The sequence below is a fragment of the Anastrepha obliqua genome, chromosome 4 (assembly GCF_027943255.1).
Source record: "Anastrepha obliqua isolate idAnaObli1 chromosome 4, idAnaObli1_1.0, whole genome shotgun sequence".
NCBI classification, from domain to species: domain Eukaryota; kingdom Metazoa; phylum Arthropoda; class Insecta; order Diptera; family Tephritidae; genus Anastrepha; species Anastrepha obliqua.
Window position 1 is genome coordinate 42,324,255 of NC_072895.1, and position 24,010 is coordinate 42,348,264.

At 33.1% G+C, this 24,010-nt stretch overlaps 1 protein-coding gene across 3 annotated transcripts in view; it reads left to right on the forward strand.

Moving 5' to 3' along the window:
- The window catches only part of LOC129244669 (uncharacterized), a 178,622-nt gene extending 159,656 nt beyond the window's left edge, over positions 1 to 18,966 (forward strand). For 2 of the 3 annotated variants that reach the window (XM_054882437.1, XM_054882438.1), the window contains 5 exons: positions 6,263 to 6,315; positions 12,380 to 12,449; positions 15,924 to 16,481; positions 16,561 to 17,406; positions 17,480 to 18,966. In XM_054882437.1, the coding sequence (XP_054738412.1) occupies positions 6,263 to 6,315; positions 12,380 to 12,449; positions 15,924 to 16,481; positions 16,561 to 17,406; positions 17,480 to 17,710 (1,758 nt within the window). In that variant the 3' untranslated portion in view covers positions 17,711 to 18,966. The remainder of the gene's footprint in view (positions 1 to 6,262; positions 6,316 to 12,379; positions 12,450 to 15,923; positions 16,482 to 16,560; positions 17,407 to 17,479) is intronic. The other variant, XM_054882439.1, reaches the window with a different exon arrangement.
- Positions 18,967 to 24,010: the final 5,044 nt, after the last annotated feature.

A 24,010-nucleotide genomic window follows, 5' to 3' on the forward strand; every position in this document is an offset into this window, starting at 1 on the left:
CCACATTAAGAATAACAATGTGATAAAATAACATGAAGAAAACGCTTAACTTATTCGCAGAACTCCGAAGACAAAACACTTGGGGCACTTGACGGCAGCCAGTCTAGGGAATCGATGAACACTTTTACGACAGCGAATTTTGATAGGTTTTCTTTGCTGTATTCTTGCTGTGCTATGTATTGTTAATTTTCTCTGATCAATGCTGCTAGTGTGTTTGTTGTCATGTGCAAGTATGCGTATATATTTTTGTTTTATTTTAATATTTTGCTTCCGCTTGATTAAGCGCGCTTACTCACTTCATGCACAAATGTGACATTACGCATTCATGCGACCGCTTGACAACTTACATTGAACGTACATTTCCACTGATATAAGTACACGCTATTTATATATTTATTTGTATGTATAAGTACATATGATAATATGTATATGTGGTACATACCCCGAAGCGAAAATATATTACTTTTTTGAACTGGTGCCGCTACAGCTGATAACTCCATTACATCCAAACTTTTTAATGAGTTATTTACTGTGGTTCCCCAGCATGTTGAAGTTTCTCTAAATACATACTTGGCGATTATTTCTTTGAAGACCTGGAAAATTTGCAAAATGTCTCACTGGAGGGACTAGTTATCTTCTTAAGTTCTTAGTTATGAGATGGAAATTATATGCAGGTATCACTTTGGGCCTTAGGGTCATCGAGTATCTTGTCTTAGACAAGCAACATGGCTAACCTAACTAAACATAGAAGATAAAACCACAATAATCCAATATTTTGGTTTCACTGATCATATCCATCGCACAGCAAAGTATTTTTCATGCTGTGAGAACTTGCATGATTTTTATGATTTCCAAGTAAGACCCTCATAGCCATAGGTATATTCTATGCTCGATAGATAATCCAACTATCAACAATGTTTAAGATCAAAACTATCAAAATGTTTCCTAAAATAGATTTAAAAATGGGATTTAGGCCTTAGTTCCTTAAAGGAACTTTCTAAATAAATCACAAATAGTGATGTACGTGCAGGCGCAAAATTAATCTCCCTTTCGCAAGATTTATAATTTTTTCAAAAGACGTCGTACATTAATCATATTTGATGCTTGTGCAGCTGCACTATACTCCTACAAACAGACAAGCAATGGAGCGCGTGAAGGTTAAAATAAAGATTTCCTTCACACAAAATTTTCTTGTTTTATTTAGTAAAAAAGTTATTCAAAAACAAAATTCATAACTATTTCTGAGCTTCAAAGATTCAAACTGGAAAATTTTTTTAACAAATTTAGTAATTGCGAGATTTATTAAAAATTAAAAATTTTGGCATAGAGCTTCTCAAATTGAAATTACTTCAGTTCGTTTTAACACTTGCATCATTTTTTATTTCTTATTTAATTTAATATATTTCTATTTTTATTTATTATTCTATTTAATATTTTTGGAAAAAAATTTAGTTCATCTGAGAGTTTATCCAATGTTAGAGCTTTTTAACGTGAAATTACTTCAGTTCTTTTTAAAATTTTTATTCTTTTTTTTATTTTTTTTTTATTGCTGAAATTTTGAAAAAACTAATTTTTTTGTAAAAATAAAGTTTTTTATTAACAGTTCAGACTGTACTGGCAAAAGAACTGGAAAACATTATATTTTTTTCCTGACAAAAACCAAAATTTTTGCCAAACATTTTTAACAAACAAATATAATTTTTTTTTATATTTTTGTTTTAATATTTTAAGATATTTTAGGATTTTTTAAAGAAAGTTTTTGGAAAAAAATTAAATTTTTTGTAAAAAGAAAGTTGTAATTTTTGAAAACACCTCTCGGAGCTTTTCCCATTTTTTTATTAATACCTAAAACTAAGCTGACAAAAAAATTTTGGAGAAAAAGAAAAGCTCTGATTTTTGGAGAACACTCTCCCTCAGATTTAAATTTTTTTTTTATTAATAGCTAAGAATATGCTGAAATTTTGAAACAAATTATATTTTTTTGTTGAAAATTTTTGTAAAAACAACAAATTTTGACCATTTTTGAAAAACACCTTCCCTTTTTCCCCCCCATTTTACTAATACCTAAGATTAAGCTGAAAAAAATGTTGGTAAAAAATTTTCAATTTTTGGAAAGCACCTCCAATCAAATTGTTTTTTTTTTTTTATTAATAGCTAAAATTAGGCTGACAAAAAATTTTTTCACAAAAATGTTTAACAAACAAATATAATTTATTCTCGAAACAATTTTCTTTATGAAAAGTCTATTTTACCGTAAAAACTTAAAAGTAATTTTCCTTAATTTTTAATACCTGCGCGCATAAGGTGGTTAAATTTTTTTAAGTAGGCTTCTTCTGACTAATTGGAATTAGTCATTCCAACTCACTGGTTCAGATTTCATCAGCAGTACATGCACATATGTAAATGTGTTATTTTGCCTGATCTCTGAGGCCTCTAGCACCACCACCACTTCTGCCAACACCAACTCATTAATGCAATACGTGGCACAACAATAAATTGGCGATTTCTTTCATTCTTTTATTGAATTAATTTTATTTGTTTTAGAAATCTTTATCACCATATTTATTATACCGACGAATATGTAATTTCTCATTTTTATTAGACAATATTTGCCCTATGCGTATGTATGTATGTATGTGGGTGCGTATGTTGCACAATGTTTATTAATTCTACTGAATGAAGTGTTGATGGGTGCTTTTTTTATTAAAAACTGCCTGCTAAATATATACCTACATTGAGCAGCAAATGGCAAATGTGGTTGTATGCGTATTCAAGTGTAGTGGTATTAATAATCCATTGACCATTATACTTATATATGTACATTCTTTATTGCAAAATGAAATAAAAGAAAAGAAAAATCACATGCGTGTTATTCGCATATTAATCGCTTCCGAAATCAATTTACTTTGAATGGTAAGCCATGTTTGACTGGCTTGCCTTGATCAGTATAGTGAAATGTTCTTTTCGTGGATTATACGAGGTGTGTTCAAAAAGTATCGCGAATTTTGTGTTTATTCAAAAATTGTTTATTTATTCATTAGTATCTATGTAGTCCCCATGAGATATTATGCACTTGTGTGAACGTTTTTTCCAATCTTCGAAGCACTTCAAAAAATCAATTTTTTTTTAGCTTGTTCAGCTCCTTCTTCGATGCCGTCTTTATCTCGTGAATCGTAGCGTAGCGTCGCCCTTTTTTGGGCCTCTTCAGTTTAGGGAACAAGAAAAAGTCACAGGGGGCCAGATCTGGGGAATACGGTGGCTGTGACATCATTAGTGTGTGAGCAGGGGCGTTATCGTGATGCAAGAGCCAATTTTTGTTCTTCCACAAATCTGGGCGTTTCTGGCGGATTGCTTCGCGCGAATTGCGCATAACTTGCAGGTAATATTCCTTATTGACCGTTTTACCTTGTGGCAAGAACTCATTATGCATTACGCTCCTGCAATCGAATAAAACGGTAAGCAAAACTTTTACATTCGACCGAACTTGGCGCGCTTTTTTCGGTCTTGGTTCGTGTGGCAGCTTCCATTCAGATGATTGCGCTTTGGTTTCCACGTCATAACCATAAACCCACGATTCATCACCAGTTATGACCCTCTGGAGCAAATTTGGGTCGTCGCGGACAGAGACCAACATCTCATTAGAAATGTTCATGCGATGCTGCTTTTGGTCGAAATTGAGCAGTTTTGGTACGAATTTTGCGGCGACCCGTCTCATGCCCAAATCATAAAAAAAAATCGAATGGCATGAGCCAATCGATATGTCTAGGTTCTCAGCAACTTCTCTAACGGTTATTCGACGATAGGCCAATACCATTTTTTTCACGTCACCAGTTTTTTCGTCTGTTGTTGAAGTGCTCGGGCGTCCGGCTCGCTTTTCGTTGTTCACATCTTCTGGGCCTTCTGAGAACATTTTGTACCACCGATAAACGTTGCTTTGGTCCAAAGTAGCTTCTCCGTATGACACAGTCAACATTCGGAATGCATCCGCGCACTTAATTTCGATTTGCACACAAAATTTGATACAGATTCTTTGATCCATCTTTTTGAATAGGTAAAAATCGAAGACGAGCCGAAACACGTGTAAGCAAAGCTGCTGTCAACAATTACCTGAGCGTCCAAATGGCCACATTTGCCATTTGCATGAGTGAGAGACATGAGTACCAACATATCGCCACAAAAAATCGAAATTCGAATATACGTAACCTGCGAAAATTCAAAATTCGCAATACTTTTTGAACACACCTCGTATGTATGTATGTATGGATTATGTGTATGTATATATAATGCCACATATTTATTTAGCAATCTGCTTTTGCAACACCCACACCAGCAATTTAGTATGAACGGCAATAGTCATTTCGATTTGCAGATTTCAATTCAACGAGGTATTCTCCAGCATTATTTACAGCATGAAATTTACTGTATGGAAAAGTTTCACATTATACGAGTAAAAGCAAACATTTTTACTTTTTTTGTGTATGTTGAATGTTTATTTTATGCGAAAATATCCAAACTTTGACACGATTCAGCGGAAGAAACCGAAAGTGAGAAGTTTTGAATGTTTCGCTCCCATAATAGGCCCAGTCTAAGGCTGAGGCTGAGCAGAAAGTAAAATTATATATATATATGTATATATAATATTCTTTGAACTGATTTTAACGAAATAAATATATAATATAATAATAAATAGTAATGAAAAATATAATAAATATATATCATACCTACACATGCTCCTAAGCTGTAGTCAAGTGTCACACCTTTACCGCAATACAAAGTGACTACTCGATTTTATTATAGGAAGAAAAAGCCTAGCAGCGTCAACAAAAAAATTACCAAAAGTCAACGGTATTTTGTAATCACTTGAAACTTGCACTTCGTTATGCTAAAATTCAATGGGCTATAATCTGAGCATATCCAAAAATCCCAAATTTTTGGTAAAAAGTTGAGAATTTTGATGAAATTTTGAAAAAAAAATTAAAAATTTAAAAATATTTAAAAAATTGTTGTACAAATTTTGAAATGTTATATTGTATGGATTTTGTTGTAGTATGAACTATGTTTTTACAAAAAAAAAAACAATAGAGTTGTGTCTATAATTTTCTGCTAGTCTTAATTGTTTTGACATGGAACTATCAAAAACTGATTAAAATTTTTTTTTATTCTTATTATACACACATATTTTTTATTTTAAAATTGTGTTTTAAGTCGTAAATCTTGTTGCAAACCACTATCGCCTATAGTGTAATATTTTGAGGTCTTATATATATTATATATATTAGGCCGGGTCGATTTGTGGAGAGGCAAAAAAATCGCCCATTGCTCTGTGAAAATCATATTCTAGGGATCAAAATAAGAAACTATGCCGAAGGAACCATACCTCTAAAACGAATTCTGATGCCCCCCAATTTGCGTCGAACTTTTTAGTTTCTTTGCTATAACTCACTTAAATTCATTTTTTCATTTACATATGTTCTGAATAAATTTCTTAAGAGAAAAAATAGATATTATTATAAATAAATAATAAATATTATTATAAATAAATAAAAATAAAGAAAACACATAGCCATTTAGCTGATTTTTTCATGTAAAGGCCAAAAATGGTGATATTTTGAAATGATTGTATGGGGAACCCCCCAGGGGAGTTCCAGGGGGTGTGCCACTGGAATGGGTGGATCGGCCGTCCAAAGTTAGTGGGGGTCGGTCATACATTTGGACTCGATTGGAGCACTCTAAATGGGTCAAAGTGAGATTTTTCAAAATTTGCCCCTACCCGAAAGTTCGACCCAAATTGGGGGACATCAGAATTCGTTTTAGAGGTATGGTTCCTTCGGCAAAGTTTCTTTTTTGATCCCTAGAATACGATTTTCACAGAGCAATGAGCGATTTTTAAATCGACCCGCCCTAATATATATGTATGTACATACATATGTATTTGTGTTTTATGTATTTATTAATTTCTACTCATTCCATTGTTGCTTTTTAACGCTCGTAAAAGTCAATCAAAATGATAAGTTTTTAGATTTTTACGATTTTTAACTACAGTATTTCGTTCTGTACATTAATGCATTTACAAGTGTGCACGTACATAAATATGTATACTGTAAATAATTACAATTTCTACATGGCATATCGTCTGCATTTTATTGCTCACCACTTAAATGTAACATTTTATGATTATTTCTAATTCTTTGATTATTAAATTTTAAAACTCTTAAGCAATTACATTTTAAATTCAAATCATTTTTATGTTTATTCATTTCAGAGTCATTGCGTGTCACCGACGTTTGAGAAGGAGCTGCGTGAGCAATTGGATAAGTAAGTTTTTATGGCTTTAAATATTAAAAACTAATAATAAATAAGTTCACTGGTATGCATGCATATATAAGTATTTAGAATTTTTATTAAAATATTGATTTTTTTTTATGAAATTTTCACAAAATTTTAAATTTCAATTTATTTGGTTTTTGTAAAATAATGGGCTCTATTTTCATAACCAAATTATTGAAATTAAATGAGAAGAAAAAAGTCAAAACTTGTAAATGGCTCCCTTTTGAAAATTGTTCCATTAATTCTTTTTAAAAATAAGGTTCACAATTACCGTAATATAAATCGAAGTTTCAAACTTTGCACACGATTTAAAAAAATTCGACAAATTTTCTTGAAAGTTTCAAAATTTTTAATTACATTTAAAAAACAAAAATATTAGTAGGCAGTTGTAAAATCCATAAAATTTTAATATAATATAGTGCAAGTTTGAACTAACTCAAAGTTCCTCTTGAATTTTTGTATTTTCTCCCCTGATGGTGGTGAGCATATTCTCAATATAACGAAAGTATGATAATTTTTTTATATGAAGAAAATGCGGAACACCGTCAGGTAAAAAATTATCAAAATATGAAATTATAGAAATAATTTTTTTCTAACAGAGTTTGGGCTTCTGCAAACAGTTTAAACCATCCGAGTATATTTGTGAAATTTTTACTTGAAAATTGCCAGCTGCCAATAGAAGGCAGCGTTAAATTGCAGGTTTCTCCATTTGTGAGACAACGATCAGAGTGCGCTACCCACCGATAGAAAGAGCCTTGACTTAAACGCCTTTTATGGGCATATGAGCCAATCTATTGTTATTATTAATGATTTTATTTAATGGTTTGATTTTAAGAAAAAAAAACGTTAGCGCGGTAGCCAGTGGATACGTGGTCTTGGAAATAGGAGATTAGCACACCATCGAAGAACCAGTGAGAAATGCAGTGTATCTGCCTAGTAATAGAACCGTCGAATGGGTACGTTACGGAAACGAATTTGACTGACAGCTAAATAGATTATGTGCCAGCAACAGCAAATAGATATTCCGCCATGCCGAAATGCTCAAAGCTGGCAACTCTCTACTTTTGCCGTACGGCAAGTCCGGCGCAAATGGCAACTGTTTGAAAAAGAACAATTTTGAATCGCGCAAATTTGAATCGATGGGGTTTTTTATTATATTATATTATATCAAATTAAATACAAAAAAAATAGTGAATTTTAAATTAATTGAGTCAATTCAAATGCACTCTTATATTTTCGGTAAAAGCTTGAAATTTAAAGAACAGGCCAGGTTTAACCAAGTTTTCCTGAAAAATTAATGTACGTTCCGATCTCGAAGTCGTTCATCCCGTCCACGACTATCATAAGTTCTATTAAATGCCCTCTTTCGCTTCAATAACCCTTAATTTTATAATGTAAATATTTCACAAGCAACAAAAACCTCTTTATATACAAAACGAAATAAATATTTGCTTTCACGGCAAGAACAACTTTTTTTTGTTTATATGCGGCAACACTTTCATTGTTTCATAACTTCGACAGATGGGAATATCTAGCAAGATAACGAACCTGATAGAAAATACCTACGAGAATACTCGATCTGCGGTTTGGACGGGAAAAGAGGTATCCGATTATTTTGAAACCTACACTGGTGTGAAATAAGGATGTCTGTTGTCGCCATTATTGTTCACTTTATACCTAAATGATTTGCATAACTATTTGTAAGGTGGACTATTGGTTGAGAGCATGATGGTCTTTAGAAGAGGCAGACGACTTTCCCAGCCAGAAAAATGGTGGTGCCAAGGTGAAGAAATTAAATTGGTGGCAGAATATAAATATCTTGGTGGCATTCTCACACAAAAATCGGCAAGCACTCAGAAGCCTGAAATACTTCAGCAAACGCTAGTATTAATTGCACATGGAACGATTTTTTAGCGAAGCCATTCATTTCATTAAAATCGAAATGGAAGCGACACAAACTTACGCAGTGCAAGTTTGGGGTTATGCCTTGTTTGATGAAGTAAATAAACTTCAACGTTACTTCATTAATAGAATCCTTAAACTACCCGAGCTCCCTCCGAACTATACAATAACACTAGAAACTAATTTAGAAGATAGCCACATTCATTCTTTAGAATACACATGAAGATATACTTGAAGTATATCTAGAAAATATATAAATAGTCTGTCCCACACAAACTAACACAAGGCGTCTTAAGTAAAAATGTGTTTTGGCTTAAGCCTCTGAAGAAAACATCACCACTAGAGACGGGCAAGATCCGCTGTGAGCATGAAAATAAAAGATCTCAACTTGGCAAGGTAAAAAGCACAGTTAAGCGCGACGCGAATTTATAAACATTTAGACTACTCAAACGTCAATCCAATGCGTTACCGCAACGGAGCAGAAGTTAGCACTGATTTTCCGCCGATTCGCTGTACGCATTTGAGTATATCTCGCAAAATTAATGGAATCCTTCTATGAAACTTTCAGAGATTACTGAAGATGGTTTCAGCTAATAATGAAAAAATAAGAGAAAACCCTAAAGAAGGACACTAACAAACAAAACAATCCAAAAATTTTGAATAAAAATATCACGTTAAAAAAACATTTTTTTAAGTATATTTCATCCTAAAAAACCAAAAAAAAATTATAAAAATGCACAAAAAAACCGAAAAGTATGTGACAAAACTTTCCACATTTGATCAATCTCAAAATTATTAAATGTTTTTTTTAAATGTTTTCGACTTACTGTTTACTATATCCAATTTTCCAGAAAATTTACGATAATTCCTGAATACTTGGATAACTTAATAACTAAAGTGGCTTAAAGCGAACTCTTCATTTGTGAAACTCTAAGGCGGTCCTGCAAATTTATGCAAAAATTAGTCACTTCCTTCAATATTTATTAATGTGCACGTTGTGCTCATTTCCATGCATTGCGTCTAAAATATTACATCCAAGCGGTGTTACCACCTTCATCCAAGCTAATACGCAGCAATTTTTGCAAGCTTTTCGAATTCGTTACGAAAAAGTGTTACTTCGAAACTCCCTAAACCTATTATCTAGCCAAACTTTTTTACAACGAACAATAATCAAAAATTTCACCAACACACTTATTAGCGTGCATACATAAGTATGTGTATCCAATTTTCAAATTGCCAAATTACCCAGCTGACCTACGTACTTATATTCGTATGCAACCTATTTGTACTCAGCAACATTCCCCTGATACTTCACATGCAAATTTCCTAGTTGCCCTCAGGACTTCATTTGACCTCCTATTTTGGTAAATACAACACTTACTAACAGGGAAACACCCTTAAGGGTTGCTCAAAATTGGTTAGGCACCACCACATGTACCTATGATACATACACATGCGCTCCACAAACTCATAACTACTCGTACAAAGTAATTACATGAGAAAATTCATCATACAAGTGTTCATTGTACGGTTATTTACGAAGTGTATAGTGTGTACGCATGTATGTAGGTATGTACCATATCCATATGCTCCCACATTCGGGAACCACAAAATTTGAAAATTGCACAACTACTAACTGTGCAAAAAGGTGCAATGTGCCTATGGCCACGCATGCAAAGCTAGGCATAAATACATACTTACATATGTGCATACATATATTGCCATATAAGTAGATAGCTATATTTTTTGGCTCTATCTGGCTCTCCTTAGGGCAATTTAAAATTTTTTGGATACCCAAATAGCACAGTAGCATTTATTACAGTTAAATGAAGGTTCATATGTATGTAGACATGTAAGTGTACTTGTAAACTTATGCCTACAAACCAAATTATCAGCTCTATCTTTTAGACTCTGTGGAGTTTACTACTGTTTTATGTGGTTTATTATCCACAGCCTGTGCTAAGTAAATATGTTTGTGGTATAAATGTTATTGCCTTAGGCTTGGCAACTTATAATTTTGTTAATTTAATGGGCGTGCAGCGCAAAACTTTCAACCATATTTGGCTTGTTACCTCTTAAGGACTTAAATAAATTTTAAAAGTCAAGTAATTTATTTTTGTGAAAACCAGTAGATTATTAAATGGGATTTAAAAAGCTGTGAGTACGCAGCGTAGGAAACTAAATTAAACTATTAGTCGATAATAGGTAAAATATGGATTACACTCTGATTGAGAGGCTCTAAATATAGCGAGAAAATTACGTCGATTATAGTTTAATATTATATAATATTCTTATCATAACGCGAGCGTATTCCCATTTGCATTTGATTCCACTTTAGTATTCATACTAACCCTTCAGTACTCGTCAGCCCTGAATGACAGACGAGATCGTTAGTTTCTTACCCAGCTTTGGAATGGAATGCGCCTTACTTTGTTAATGAATTTAGCAACAGGCATGTCCTAGGATGCTCAGGTATGCTTCTTAGTAACAACAATCAGATGTGAATTTATGGGTGAACTGTTTTTCAAATGTATATGCTGAATTCCCAAGTAATTTTTGTCATTGAGACGGAGGATTTTGATGTTCTTCTTCATTGGTACAACTAAATATGAAATTTTTTTATTGTTTAATTAATTGTAGAAAAAAACAAATTCTTAATTAAAAAATATAATTTTATTTTTGAAGTTTGCCTGAAGCATTACCGCCGAGCTGGGTGTAACCGTTTCCGACATCTGATCTATAACAATAAATAAAAATCGAATCATTTTTTGCAGATTTTAATACAATACCTATGACTGCACTATAAAGGCCCTTGAATAATTTCAAAGCAATTTCCCCCTGCATTATTAAGGTCATGCACTGGTACAGTGTGGTGCGATACCGGGAAATCATATCTATATTTTCCCTGACAACTAGTCGGCGAAAAAATTTCGCACAAAGCAATCGACAACCTTCAAAGTAGCCTTGAAGTGACGCACATCTCTTAAGGAGATGACTGAGACATTTCGCCCAGATGTAACACGGGTTCATGGATATTGTGACATCGAGAAGAATTGTTGGTCCGATGAATTAGCGAGACTCGGAATCTTGCGAAAACATAGCAGATGACATTAATATAGCCTTATAAACATGTAACCAACTTTATTTTGAGAATAGCGAACGAAAAATAGAGTAATGAACCCACCTGAGGAATCTTCAGACAAATTTGGTTTTCAATTCTAAACGCACAGAAACCCTACTAAGCCAAAATAAGCATAACCTTCGTACACCGATTTCTATTAGAACGTGGTACTGCTACCACTACAATCTATTCTACGCTAAACTTCCCCTGCTTGTCATCTAAATTCATTATTAAAACATACATACAGCCACCACACACCATAGATTTGCAAATAAGTGGGAAATAGAAAAATTGAACAGCAGAAAAAAACGAGCGCAATGTATATTATATGAGTTTTGTTTGTGTAGTTAAAATACAGTGCATGCTTTTTTTGTATTTTGCGGAGTTTTTGTTTTTTGGTATATTTTGTCCTTCTGGCAGAGAACGTAAATTCACCATTAAGAATTCATATATTAGGTTATATTTACGAGAGAAGAGATAAATGAACAGCGCTCTGCTCCCCTTAAGCGTTTGCTTACCTTTCATATCTGAATTCATGACCTGATAGTTCACATCTCATTTCAACGATGAAAAAGCAGTGATCCCACCACTCGTTGTTTTCAATAAAGTCAATTTCTTAAAATTAGATTTTATTTCTTCTTTTAGTACTAATATTTTCTTTTAGTACCATAACATCCCCAATAAAGTACAAGATGGCGCAAAATTAGTCACCCTATCGGAACATTCATAATTTTTGCTAATGGCGTCGTACGTCAATCATATTGACGCTTATGAAATAGACAGCTGCTTATGAAATAGACAAACAGACAAGCAATAGAGCGCGTAAAGGTCAAAAGAAAGATTTCCATCACTCAAAATCATTTATTTTTATTTATTAAGAAAGTTATTTAAAACCAAAATTGGATGATTAATTTTGCGCCACCTTGCATAAAATATATTTTACAATGATTTTATCTTCGGAAGTGGCTTTAATTGAATCAATAAATATTTTTCTATAATTATCACAAATTTGTTATATTTTCTCTGCAGCATGAATCGTGTGATAAAATCGAAAGAGCGAAAGCAAAAGCAAACTTGTCCGGGACACAAAACGTTGCAGGTGGGTACTTGATAATAACATAATTAAATATTATACCTAGCACTATTGAAAACAATCTATTAGCAGACGTACATTAGGGTGCATCACCCTCCAAATAAAACGGTATTATTTTCCATTGGAATTATAAAGTTCATTACACTTTAAGACTTGCGCAGAAATATTTCGGAAAATTATTAAGATGTACGTGAACTGGGCTGATTTGAAAGTACTGCTAAAATCTCATTATTTTGATTTAATCTTAAACTGTTCTGAAAAAAAAAATTTTTATAAAATTATTTTAAAAATACTACATTTTTTAAGGTATTTTAAAACGGGTTTAGCTTACGTAAATCTTAATATTTTTGTAAAATATAATATACATAATATTATATATCACTAATATAAAAAATATAATATTGTATTTTGCATGCAGTACAGATGGTATGCATATGTATAATTGGCGCGTACACCCTTTTTCGTTGAATGGCAGAGCTCCTCCTCCTATTTGTGGTGTGCGTCTTGATGTTGTTCCACAAATGGAGGGACCTACAGTTTCAAGCCGACTCCGAACGGCAGATATTTTTATGAGGAGCTTTTTCATGGCAGAAATACACTCGGAGGTTTGCCATTGCCTGCCGAGGGGCAACCGCTATTAGAAAAATGTTTTTATTAATTTTGCTTTCACCGAAATTCGAACCAACGACCTCTCTGTGAATTCCGAATGGTAATCACGCACCAACCCATTCGGCTATGGCGTCAGTACAGATTAGGGAATTTGAATATAAAAAAATATAAAGTCGCTCAAAAATCGCCCTGATTTTATAAATTATAATTATAATTATAATTTTTTTCATACGATGTTGAGCATTCTCTGCCACATAAGCGACTTCTGAACATGTGCTGAAATTGAATTGGCTATAAACTTGCATACCCAAAAGTTTTTTAAAGCTTCTGGCGTAGGTCTTAAAATATAATAAATCTTATAATTCCGATGGGGAAACTCCAACAGTTTTTAGGGGTACACCGTAACGTACCAAACATTCCTATGTATGTGTGTAGTACTTAGAAATATGCATATTTATTTTATATTTAATGTAAATTAGTTCAGCAAATAAGAGAGTGAGAAGTCCATATCTCTTTTTTTTAACATGAGTTCAGCGCCTTTTTCCACATGTCAAACAAACGTCATGAGACTATCAAAATACTTATATTTACATACAGAAACCATATTTGTTAGAATATTGTAAGGCGTTTTTCAATAGGTGCGCTTCAACTTTTTTCCGATAGGGAGGGCGAACGACGCAATATTTTTTATTTTCCGCTTGTCATTTGTAAACTTCATTAGTATACATTTCATCATGGAACGCTACACACTTGAGCAACGCTTGCTAATCATTGAATTTTATTATAAAAATGCGTGTTCTGTTAAGAAAGTTTAAAGTCGAAAAATCATCTTCAGTGATGAAGCTCACTTTTGGCTCAATGGCTTTGTCAACAAGCAAAATATGCGTTACTGGGCAGAAAGCAATCCACACGTGATTTATGAGGCACCGTTGCATCCCGAAAAAATCGCTGTTTGGTGCGGTTTACATGCCGGCGGCGTAATTGGCCCATATTTTTTCGTTGACGAGAACGATCGCCACGTTACTGTGAATGGAAATCGATACCGCGACATGATAAACGATTATTTTTCGCCGCAATTGAATGGTATGGACTTAGACGACATGTGGTTTCAACAGGACGGGGCCACAAGCCACACAGCACACGCTACAATTGATTTGTTGAAGAGTAAGTTCGATGAGCGCATTATTTCCAAAAATGGACCGGTCGAATGGCCGCCGCGCTCGTGTGATTTGACGCCTCTAGACTATTTTCTTTGGGGTTATGTGAAGTCATTGGTCTACAGTAACAAGCCGGTGACGATTTGTGAGCTCAGAGCCAATATTGAACGCGAAATTGCTGGAATTTCGGCCGATTTATGTAAAAGAGTGGTCGAAAATTGGGTTCAACAATTGGACTTCGTAAAACGTGCACGCGGTGGTCATGCAAAATAAATCGAACTTCATACTTAAATGTATATATTCAAACTCGATAATAAAAAAAAAATTAGTTAAAAAAGTCAAACCGTTTGTGTTTTATTAAAAAAAAAAAAGTTGGAGCGCTCTTACTGAAAAACGCTTTATTTCACGCTTTCATTTACTTAAGAATCAGAGCATTGATTTGAGTTATTATGGTGTATATGGTATTAGGAATGTACTTAAAAACTTTAGTAAATTTCGAGCTTTATTGTTCCATAATTTATATAGATGCACAACACTACCAGCAAGGTGAAGTAGACGTTTTCTGCCTTTCACATTGCAATTATCATTCGCATCGCATTACTGACTAGACCCCCAAATAGCACTGTCAAGAAATGTTGATGCTAAAATAAATGATATATCTATATCTAATTTATGTTGAAACTAGCACCTACGAAATATTTTCATTAAAAAAATCTATTTTAAATAACCTTTTTCATAAAATGTAATTTCAATGCAAAATAAGTTGCTTTAACTGTGGTAAAGTTACAATAAAAAGTGAGTATAGAAAATAACTTCTAGAACAAATTCTGTTGTAATTCATTTTTATTAATGAAATCGCTGTTAATGAATTTAATTTATAAAACCAAAAATCTTTTTTGTTTTCATTTCCCGAAAATATGCGCCCTTATTATAAGCCGACATTACGAGAATACTGCCATACTTCTTCTTCTTCTTGATTGGCGCAATAACCGTTTAAGCTGTTTGGGCAGGGTTTAGTAACAAAGCGCGCCAATCGTTTCTTTCTCGTGCTAACTGGTGCCAGATAAAAACACCAAGCGAAGCCAAGGCTTTCTCCATCAGATCTTTCCAACGCAGAGGAGGCCTTCCCTCTGCTACCACCAGCTGGTACCGCATCGAATACTATGAAAAGCGGAGCGTTTATATCTATTCAAACTAAATGACCTAGCCAACGAAGACGCTGAATTTTTATTCGCTGCTCTAAGTCTATGTTATCGTAAAGCTTATACAGTTCATTGCTCCATTGCCTACGATACTCGCTGTCGCCAACGTGCAAAGATACAAAAATTTGGCGCAGACTCTTTCTTTCAAACACTCCAAAATGAAGCGTCCCTCATCTGATGTTGCCATCGTTCAAGCTTCTGATGAGAGCCTGATAAAGTGTTGTTTTGTTCATCGAGAAAGGATTTTTCTACCTACTTAGTTCAAAGTAGCATCATATTTGCGTAGCTAAATCCGCTTCCCTTTACTGCGCCTAATTTACAATACAAGACTTTCACAGGTAGACGAATAATAAATTAAGAAAGAAAATGGAAAGTAATAAATTGGAAAAGTAAATGGAAATAATTTATTAATTCTCCATTTGAACTCGTAGATTAAGGGAGTTAGACTCAATCAATAGAAAAAAGAAAGTTTTTTGCCTTCCCCAGCTAAATGACAACCTTTCCTTTTCCAGACCCGCATCACCCACCAAGAAACACTTTTACGTTCCATGCAACAGGAAAATTACACACTGAAACGCAGCATACGTCACTACGAACGCTGTCTAGACGATGTCATGCGCAAGGTAGTGGATGCCATTGTTGCTGAAGACATACTCCGCGAAGAGGTCACCATGCTTAAGAATCGAGTACGCGATTTGGAAGCGCAAAATGCAGCGCTTTCGGCTAGTCCCGCCAAAGGGCGTGACGAAGGCTACTGTACCATGAGCAGTGGGCAACCACAGCCGTCGAATGGGCATCTGGAAGATTTACCCGAAGAGCCGGAGCAGTGGTTGTTGCCGGCGGAACCATGTTCGACTGAAATGGAAGACTGGAGCATGTCACAAGAGGAGCTGCCCGTCGTCACGCTGGATGATGAGCACCAACATTTGCGTGGTGCACGCTTGACGACAAACCTTTCTAGGCAAAATGGCGAAAATGACTGGATATGGAATTCGAATGATTTCCTAACATCGACTACAGCGGAAACGGATTCTGAGTCGGAAGCGATCTCACAATTGCTGCAACAAAAGGTGAACCTCTAATATATGTACTTGGGCATCTATGTGGACAAATAATTTTTAAATTTAAAACGCTCTTTTACTTTCACAGATCGTTTACTCCGAGGATGAAGATATTGCACGCACTGAGTTCACCAACGAATTCTACAAGTTAGTGGATATACGTTCTGCCTCGGCGCGTAGTCTCTTCTCCTACATCGAAGGCGAAACAGACGATGAGGATGACGATGATGAAGACGCAGTGTCTAGTCTTTCTGATCGACGCGTGCGTCTACGTTGCAAGCCAGCGTTGAATGGCAACCGACTGAAAGCGCCCAGCCCGACGCCAAGCGAAGCGGGACGCGCGCAAGTGACCAGCTGCTCATCCAGCGAATCAGACGAACACTCGCGTTGTACGACAACGCAACACGAACTGAACGGCAGCATCGTCGAAGACAGCATTGAAGAAGAAGAGGAGATGGACACACAATTGTGTGGCAATGAAAGCAGTGATATCGAAATCGAAGACATACAACTAGAACCCGAGGCGTTGCAAAAGCTGAACGAACAAGAATGCATTGAAGCGATAATACGCACGGAACTGCGAAGACCTGTCGCTGCTGGACCAGCGCATCTAATGGTCAAATCCAAATCGATGATGCACAAAACGGAAAACGAACTCAACAATCTCAATGGATTGCTACGAAACGGTGTAACCGTAAACGGCAACGACGGTAGACCGCCGCGTGTGGTGCGGAGCGAGAGCGTTAATGGCGCCATAGTTGGCGGCAGTGGCAGCAGCAGTGGCAGTAGCGGTGTAAGTCGTGGTTCTGCAAGTGCGCACAAGCTGCAAGAACGACTGCAGCAACGACCGGCTAACTCGTGGCGCAAAAGCAGCGGTTGGAAGCGCGTCACAACGCCGGCTAGCTCGCCCACAGCGCCGTTATCACCGAAAAAGGTGAGGAAGTCATGTTTTTTTTGATGACTAAAACGTAACATACATTTTTTATTCACCTTTTTTCGTGCTATAGGAAATGAAAACGGAGATTGTGCGCAGCTGTGTAAGCGCGACGCCAAAAATACCGCCAACGCGTATACCAACTAGCGTACAACAGCAATCGCCGCCGTCGCCAAAGCAACACCAAAGTGGACCAATACATTTTGGCGAAACGCAACAGCAGCAATCGCAACAACAACAGCAACCAATACGAAAATCGAAAATTCCTCCGCCAGTTCCCGTGCGACGTTCTTATGCGAGCTAAAATTAAAATACAAATATAAATACAAAAACAAATATAAAAAAACAAAACTACATTCAGTTAATAAAATTAAGTATTGATAATGTTATAAAACGATATGCACCGTTACGGTTGAAGCGAATCCCAAAAGTTAATTAATTTAAGCAAATTTATGAAAAAAGACTTATATGTGATATTTGAGCGAAGAAAAAGTATGCAAACGTAGATGTAGAAACCAAGCACGAAATAAGAGAAATCACGAGCAAATTGCTGAATAAAATTGTGGAAGAAACACAAACGTAACACCAAAATAGAAACTGCCTACTCTACAAAAACAAAAATAGAAATAAAATGAAAGAAAAAAAAAAAAAATTACTAATCTATTGGCGCAAAAAATGAGGATTAATTTTGCAAATTTTTTTTTATTTAAATATATACATAAATATTAGCCAGTAAAAAATTAATTGAAAATCGTAAAATGTAAATTCACACTGCCTACTTACTCGTATTGTCTATACTAATATTTATGAATAAAGTTTTGTAGTGTGGCAAGCAAATTTACATTTGATATACATATATACATAGACACATACATACACATAATGTATGTATGTAATTAAAATGAGTGATTTCTACTATTTTCACCACACTCCCACTACCGAAGGGGAGTGCTCACATTTGGTTGCAGAATAGCGAAAGCCAACCGAGTAACAGACACTTCCATCTCATATAAGTGTACTCATCAGTTTATTCCGGATTCATCCGTTATATGCTGGAATATATGTAAGATAGTATGTCGAGAGGAAGCGGCTCGTTGGTAAGTTTCGAAGCGAAATTACTAATTAGTAGACATTGTAGATATATAATAATTTGGTAAGGTGGAAACACACAGAAACAGTTTTGTATAATATTTATAAGCAAATGTAAATTTATTAAAATTTGTGTACTGTTATACATTAATGTACATATGTATGTACATATTATCGAGTGTTACATTTCAAAATGCTTGTTAATATTTGTTAATTCTAAGAAATTCATAAATCCAGGGTACATATTTTCGAGAAAATTATTTATTAATAAAAAGAAAATTACTGAAACAAATGGAACAACTAACAGTTTTTGGACTCAAACGAAACTTCACTTAGATATTGTATTTTTTTGTGAAAATAGTTAATCCCTGCATGAATGAGTCAACCCAAACTTTAATAGTTAAACTTCGAAAAAGAACTTTTCATGCTAAAAAAATTGAATATCAATGAGTACACTTATTTATTTATTTATTATTATTTTTTTTTAAATACTATTTTATTAGAACTTGTATGTAACTAAATGTGTAACTTTAAACCATGCCAGCTTTTAAAAGCATTTAAAATTCAGAGCAATTAGTTAAGACTAAAAAATTCAAAAGTAGGTTTTACTCTTCTTTTTCTTAATTAACGCGCGGTTATCGCGTTTCGTCTAGTTTCACCAATTGCGCCTGTCGTTTCTTTCTAACCGGCGCCAGTTGGACACGCCAAGTCAACCTAAATTCTGCTCCATCTGCTCTTTCAAACCCAAAAAAAGACTTACTTTTCCTCTGCTCCCACCAGTAGGTGCCACAACAAATACATTACAAGTGTTTATATCACTTGAAACGGCATGGGCTAGCCGCTTGTAGCAATTAAAAAATTTTATGAAAAAATGAAAAATTTTAATTTGAAAAAGAAATCAAAAGTTTTTTCGAAATATTTCAAAATTCTATAATTCAAAAACAAATTAAACATAAAGCGTTTATATATCTCTTCGAACGACATGACCCAGAAGCCGCTTCTAACAATTTAAAAAAATTTAATGAAAAAATTGAAAATTTTAAGGTGAAAATAAATCAAAAATTGTTTGAACTTATTTCGGTTTGATATTTTCGAAATATTCCAAAATTTATAATTCTAACAAATTCCTATCCTAATTCTCAACCGAAATTTTTAATACGTAGCTCGACCAAGCATTAATTAATTTAAAATAGATAAACAACAATAAGAATTTTCACACAAAAAAAAGTCGAAAATAGTCTATCTAAGGCATAGTGCGTTTTTAATTAGTGTCAATAAAAAAATGTTCAACATTTACTTTTTTTAACTAAACTATTTTTGAATTATTTAAATTTTTAGTAGAAACCAAAAAATGTTAAAAATTGTCTTTTTTTTTTAATTAAACCATTTTTTCATTATTTAAATTTTTAGTAAACACCGAGTTTCACTTTCTTCATTATTTACTAATAAATACTAATAAAGTTGCTAGAATAGTTAGGGGTCATAAAACTATTTTTTACGAATAATGTCACTCCGAAAAACTCAAAAATAAATTTCCAAAAAATTCATCGAATTTTTCATTTGCTAAAAGTTTTCCAGAACTACTTAAATTTTAAGGAAATATTCCGATAAACTTTAAATGTTAGTATTTTTTGCAATCAAAATATTTTTTTTACTAAAAACTGCCATTAACCCTTTACTGCATGAATTAATAAAGCGTTGCAAAAAAATTGTTTCACGGGGGAAATAATTGTGTTTAATTATCAATAAGACATATTAAAAGAAAAGTAATAAATTTATTTTTTGGGTTTTTTACGGAACCACATATCAAAAATAGTTGTAAAGTATAGAAAACAGTTGAAAAGCGGAAAACTTATTTTACACCGAGAAAGATGAGTACAGCGACTCCATGAAAAAATATATTTTTTAGTTTGTCAAAAAGTGCTTACGCTTTACTCTGCTATCATTTTTTGAAAATGAATCACGCGAACTTCAATTCTGCCTTTTCACCCATTTGTATCATACAAAAGTGAGGTTATTTCAAAATGTCATACACAATTCTGTTGATTTTTTTGCGTTCTATTATTGCTAAATGCATATTTGTTGTATTAAAATTATTTAATAATAATTAATTTAGAAGTAAAATTGAAACAAAACTGCAATACCATATCGTCCCCTTAGTATTAAAATAGCCTATAAATTTTTTGATGTTTTGAGAAAATGAATTTCAAACTTTTTGTCGAAAGTAGCTCTCACTCAAATCTCGTTATGTCTGTAAATATTTATTATATTTTGACTGACGTTTTGCCCCACTTTGTGGAACTAGAATTTGACAAAATTTTGACCACATATAAAATCGACGATGGAGAATCCAAAAATTCAATAAAAAAATAATAGCCTATGAGCACATAGGCTATTGTTATACTAAGGGGACGATATATGGGCTCATATGCGGTAAAGGGTTAATATAGTTGTTTTGACCATTTGAATTTTAAATGTTAATGCAGGTACTAAATATACCGTCCCCCTTATGCCAGAAATATGAATGTGTAAAATGAAAAGGTTGGGAATATTACTGCGCTACGAAATTTAGTAATAGGTTTTGTTTCTGGTATTCAAAACTATTTGTTATTGGGGAAACGCATTTGAAAATTAATTGCTCTAGGAAATTTATTAAATTATTGTTCATTTTATAAGAATATATTTCTCTACTATTCAATAAACATTTACAATACTGCCAAAAAAATATATACCTACAAATGGCCAATAATGACAATTATCATTGCTTCAAATTACAGAATTTGTTTTTAAATGCATTGTTATTGAATCCATTTTTTTTTTTTTTAATTCTTCAAATATCCACTTCGATAAAAATTTTAAAAATCACTTATTACAGCTTAAAATTCTGCCTTTTTTTTTAATCACTCATTTCAGCCTAAGATTCTGCAAAACAAAATTTGTTTTTTGAAATATGTAATATAAAAATGCTTTGAAAATCAAGTGCAAGTCCAAGTAACCAAAACTTAAAAAATTCCAATGTTATTCCTAAATTTTCTTTTTTTTTAATTTAAATTTTATTCTTCTTATTTATTCCTAAAATTGGCCAAATTAATTATTTCTTTCTATTTTATGTATTTTGCCATGTAACACTCGATATTTACTGTGCTACTTCGTAAAAATACCATGTAAAATGAAAAACTGAACAATTTTGTAATCTATTGGTTCATGTAAGACTAATTACGAATACGATAATCTGACTTTTTTAGGGATTTTGAAATATTTTATTGCATTATGGAAAATTATACAAATTTTCTTTTGTAAAGTATGAAAACGATTTCCAGACATAAACGAAAACTACGACTAATCATAAAGAGGTATTTGTGAAAGATGGCAAATGAGAATTGGAGTAGTTTGAAATGAAAACTTAAAAAAAGACACTGGCGGTAAAGTGAAATATTTATCAAACTCAAAGTTCACAAATAAATGTTGCAAAGATAGCCAAAATTATTTTCTAAGATATGCAATTCTTCTTTTGCCAGTAATGTAATTTGTTCGACCGACATCATGAATACCTCTATTGTATTACATGCAACTCTTATATGATACTTAATTTGTATTATAGTAAACATGGTATATTCAACAAATGTATTCAAAATATAAATAAGAACTTATTCATAATAAATTTAACAGCTACTAAATGCTTTATAAAATGATATTTCCATTTTTTTTTCATTTTTTATGTAATATATTTTTTTCATTTATCAAGCATTTAAAAAACAAGTATTTTCTACAAGTAACGCTGTTAATTTGGTGAAAGGAAAGGAAAGAGAAATTTGAAGCATGCAGCTGAACGAATGACAAAAATCTTATGTCCCGTCATGTAAACTATTAAAGTTAAGTAGTCTTCCGCACAAAATAATTCAAATAAATAAAAACCAAAATAAAATTTATAGTTATTAAAAACTAAACAGACCCTATATACAATGGAGTTATTATATTGAACAAAAAAATAATAATTTTTATAAATCGTATAGGAGTTTAAATTGACAACAAAAGCGCAGCCGAACAAAAAATGTAATGCGTGACATCACAAAATCAAAAAGGCAAATAAAATGTAATGTTTAATACGCTAAACAATGAAAAAACTGTGGCAAAAACAAAAAAATTTGCAAGAGAAAATAAACAATAAAAAATATATAACATAAAAATAGTAATAATAATAGTTATAACGGTTTCCAAACAAACATAAACAAATATATTCCAGGCAAATTGTTAGAGGTACACCTTCGCAGTACTTGTACGTATAGAATGAAAGTAAAGTGAAAGTAGGCAAGTAGGCAAGTAGCAAAAAATAATTATTAAAAAACCACTTAAAAAACTATCAATAAATTTCGATACACCAAAATACAGCAGCACAACATGCAGGGAGGGCAGTGCCTTCACACTCACACTTTCGTTGGCAATGCTGCTGCTTTGAAGGATTTATTTAATGGGTTTCAGTAGAACTTGAAGAGCTAAAATGAGAAGTAGAAAATACAAATTTTTGTTAGCTGATGGCTGAGTTTCAGTGATATCGATTTTTTTTTTGTTGCAATTTGTAAATTATCTCTCAATCTTGTTTAAGTTATAAATCATTTTGTTTACTTAAAAATTAGAGTATGTAATTTTTTTTCGGTCGCCTTAGCCGAACGAGTTTGTGCGTGATAACCATTCGCGTGACTCCGTGCATGAAACAGCAAAGTGATAGAAACATTTTTTTCTAATAGCGGTCGGCCTAGGCAGGCAATGGTAAACCACCGAGTGTATTTCTGCAATGAAAAAGCTCCTCATAAAAACAAAATATCTGCCGTTCGGAATCGGCATAAGTCCCTCCATTAGTGGAACAACATCAAGACGCATGCCACAAATAGGAGGAGAAGCTCGACTTAACATCTAGAAGTGTTCGCATCAATCATTTCATATAGGATATTGAGTTCTAGAAACGATCTAGCGATAGATTAATTTAAAGAATAATTGGCTCGATCACTGTCCCCAAACAAAAAAACAATTGTTTTCAAAACAACCAGAGTTTCACCTAAAATTCAATAAGGTATAAAACGGCATACTCGAAATTTTTCTAAAAGTTCATCGTAAAGGCGTAAATTTACATTGAAATTTGTTGAATTTTTTCAAATTTTTCATAAATTTTGAAATTCAGATTTATTTGGCTTTAGTTAAAATATGAACAAAAAAAATTACAAAACATCTGTACTCAAAAAACATTGTAAATACTAAAAAAAATCTAAAAAATCCATTCTAAATATTTAAAAACATCCTCGTGCTCTCAGTTATGCCTCCCACTGTATACACTATTATTTTGTTACCAAATGATAGTAAGGGACTTGAACATTTTTTTTTATATAAATCAAGTCAACTAGCAACAGAAGGGTTACAATTTTTTTTATTTAGTCTCTACATTGTCAAATTTTGTTTAAATTACTGTTTACTTTGTTTAAAACCATTAATCTTTGTTTATAGATTTTGACCTTTTATAGAC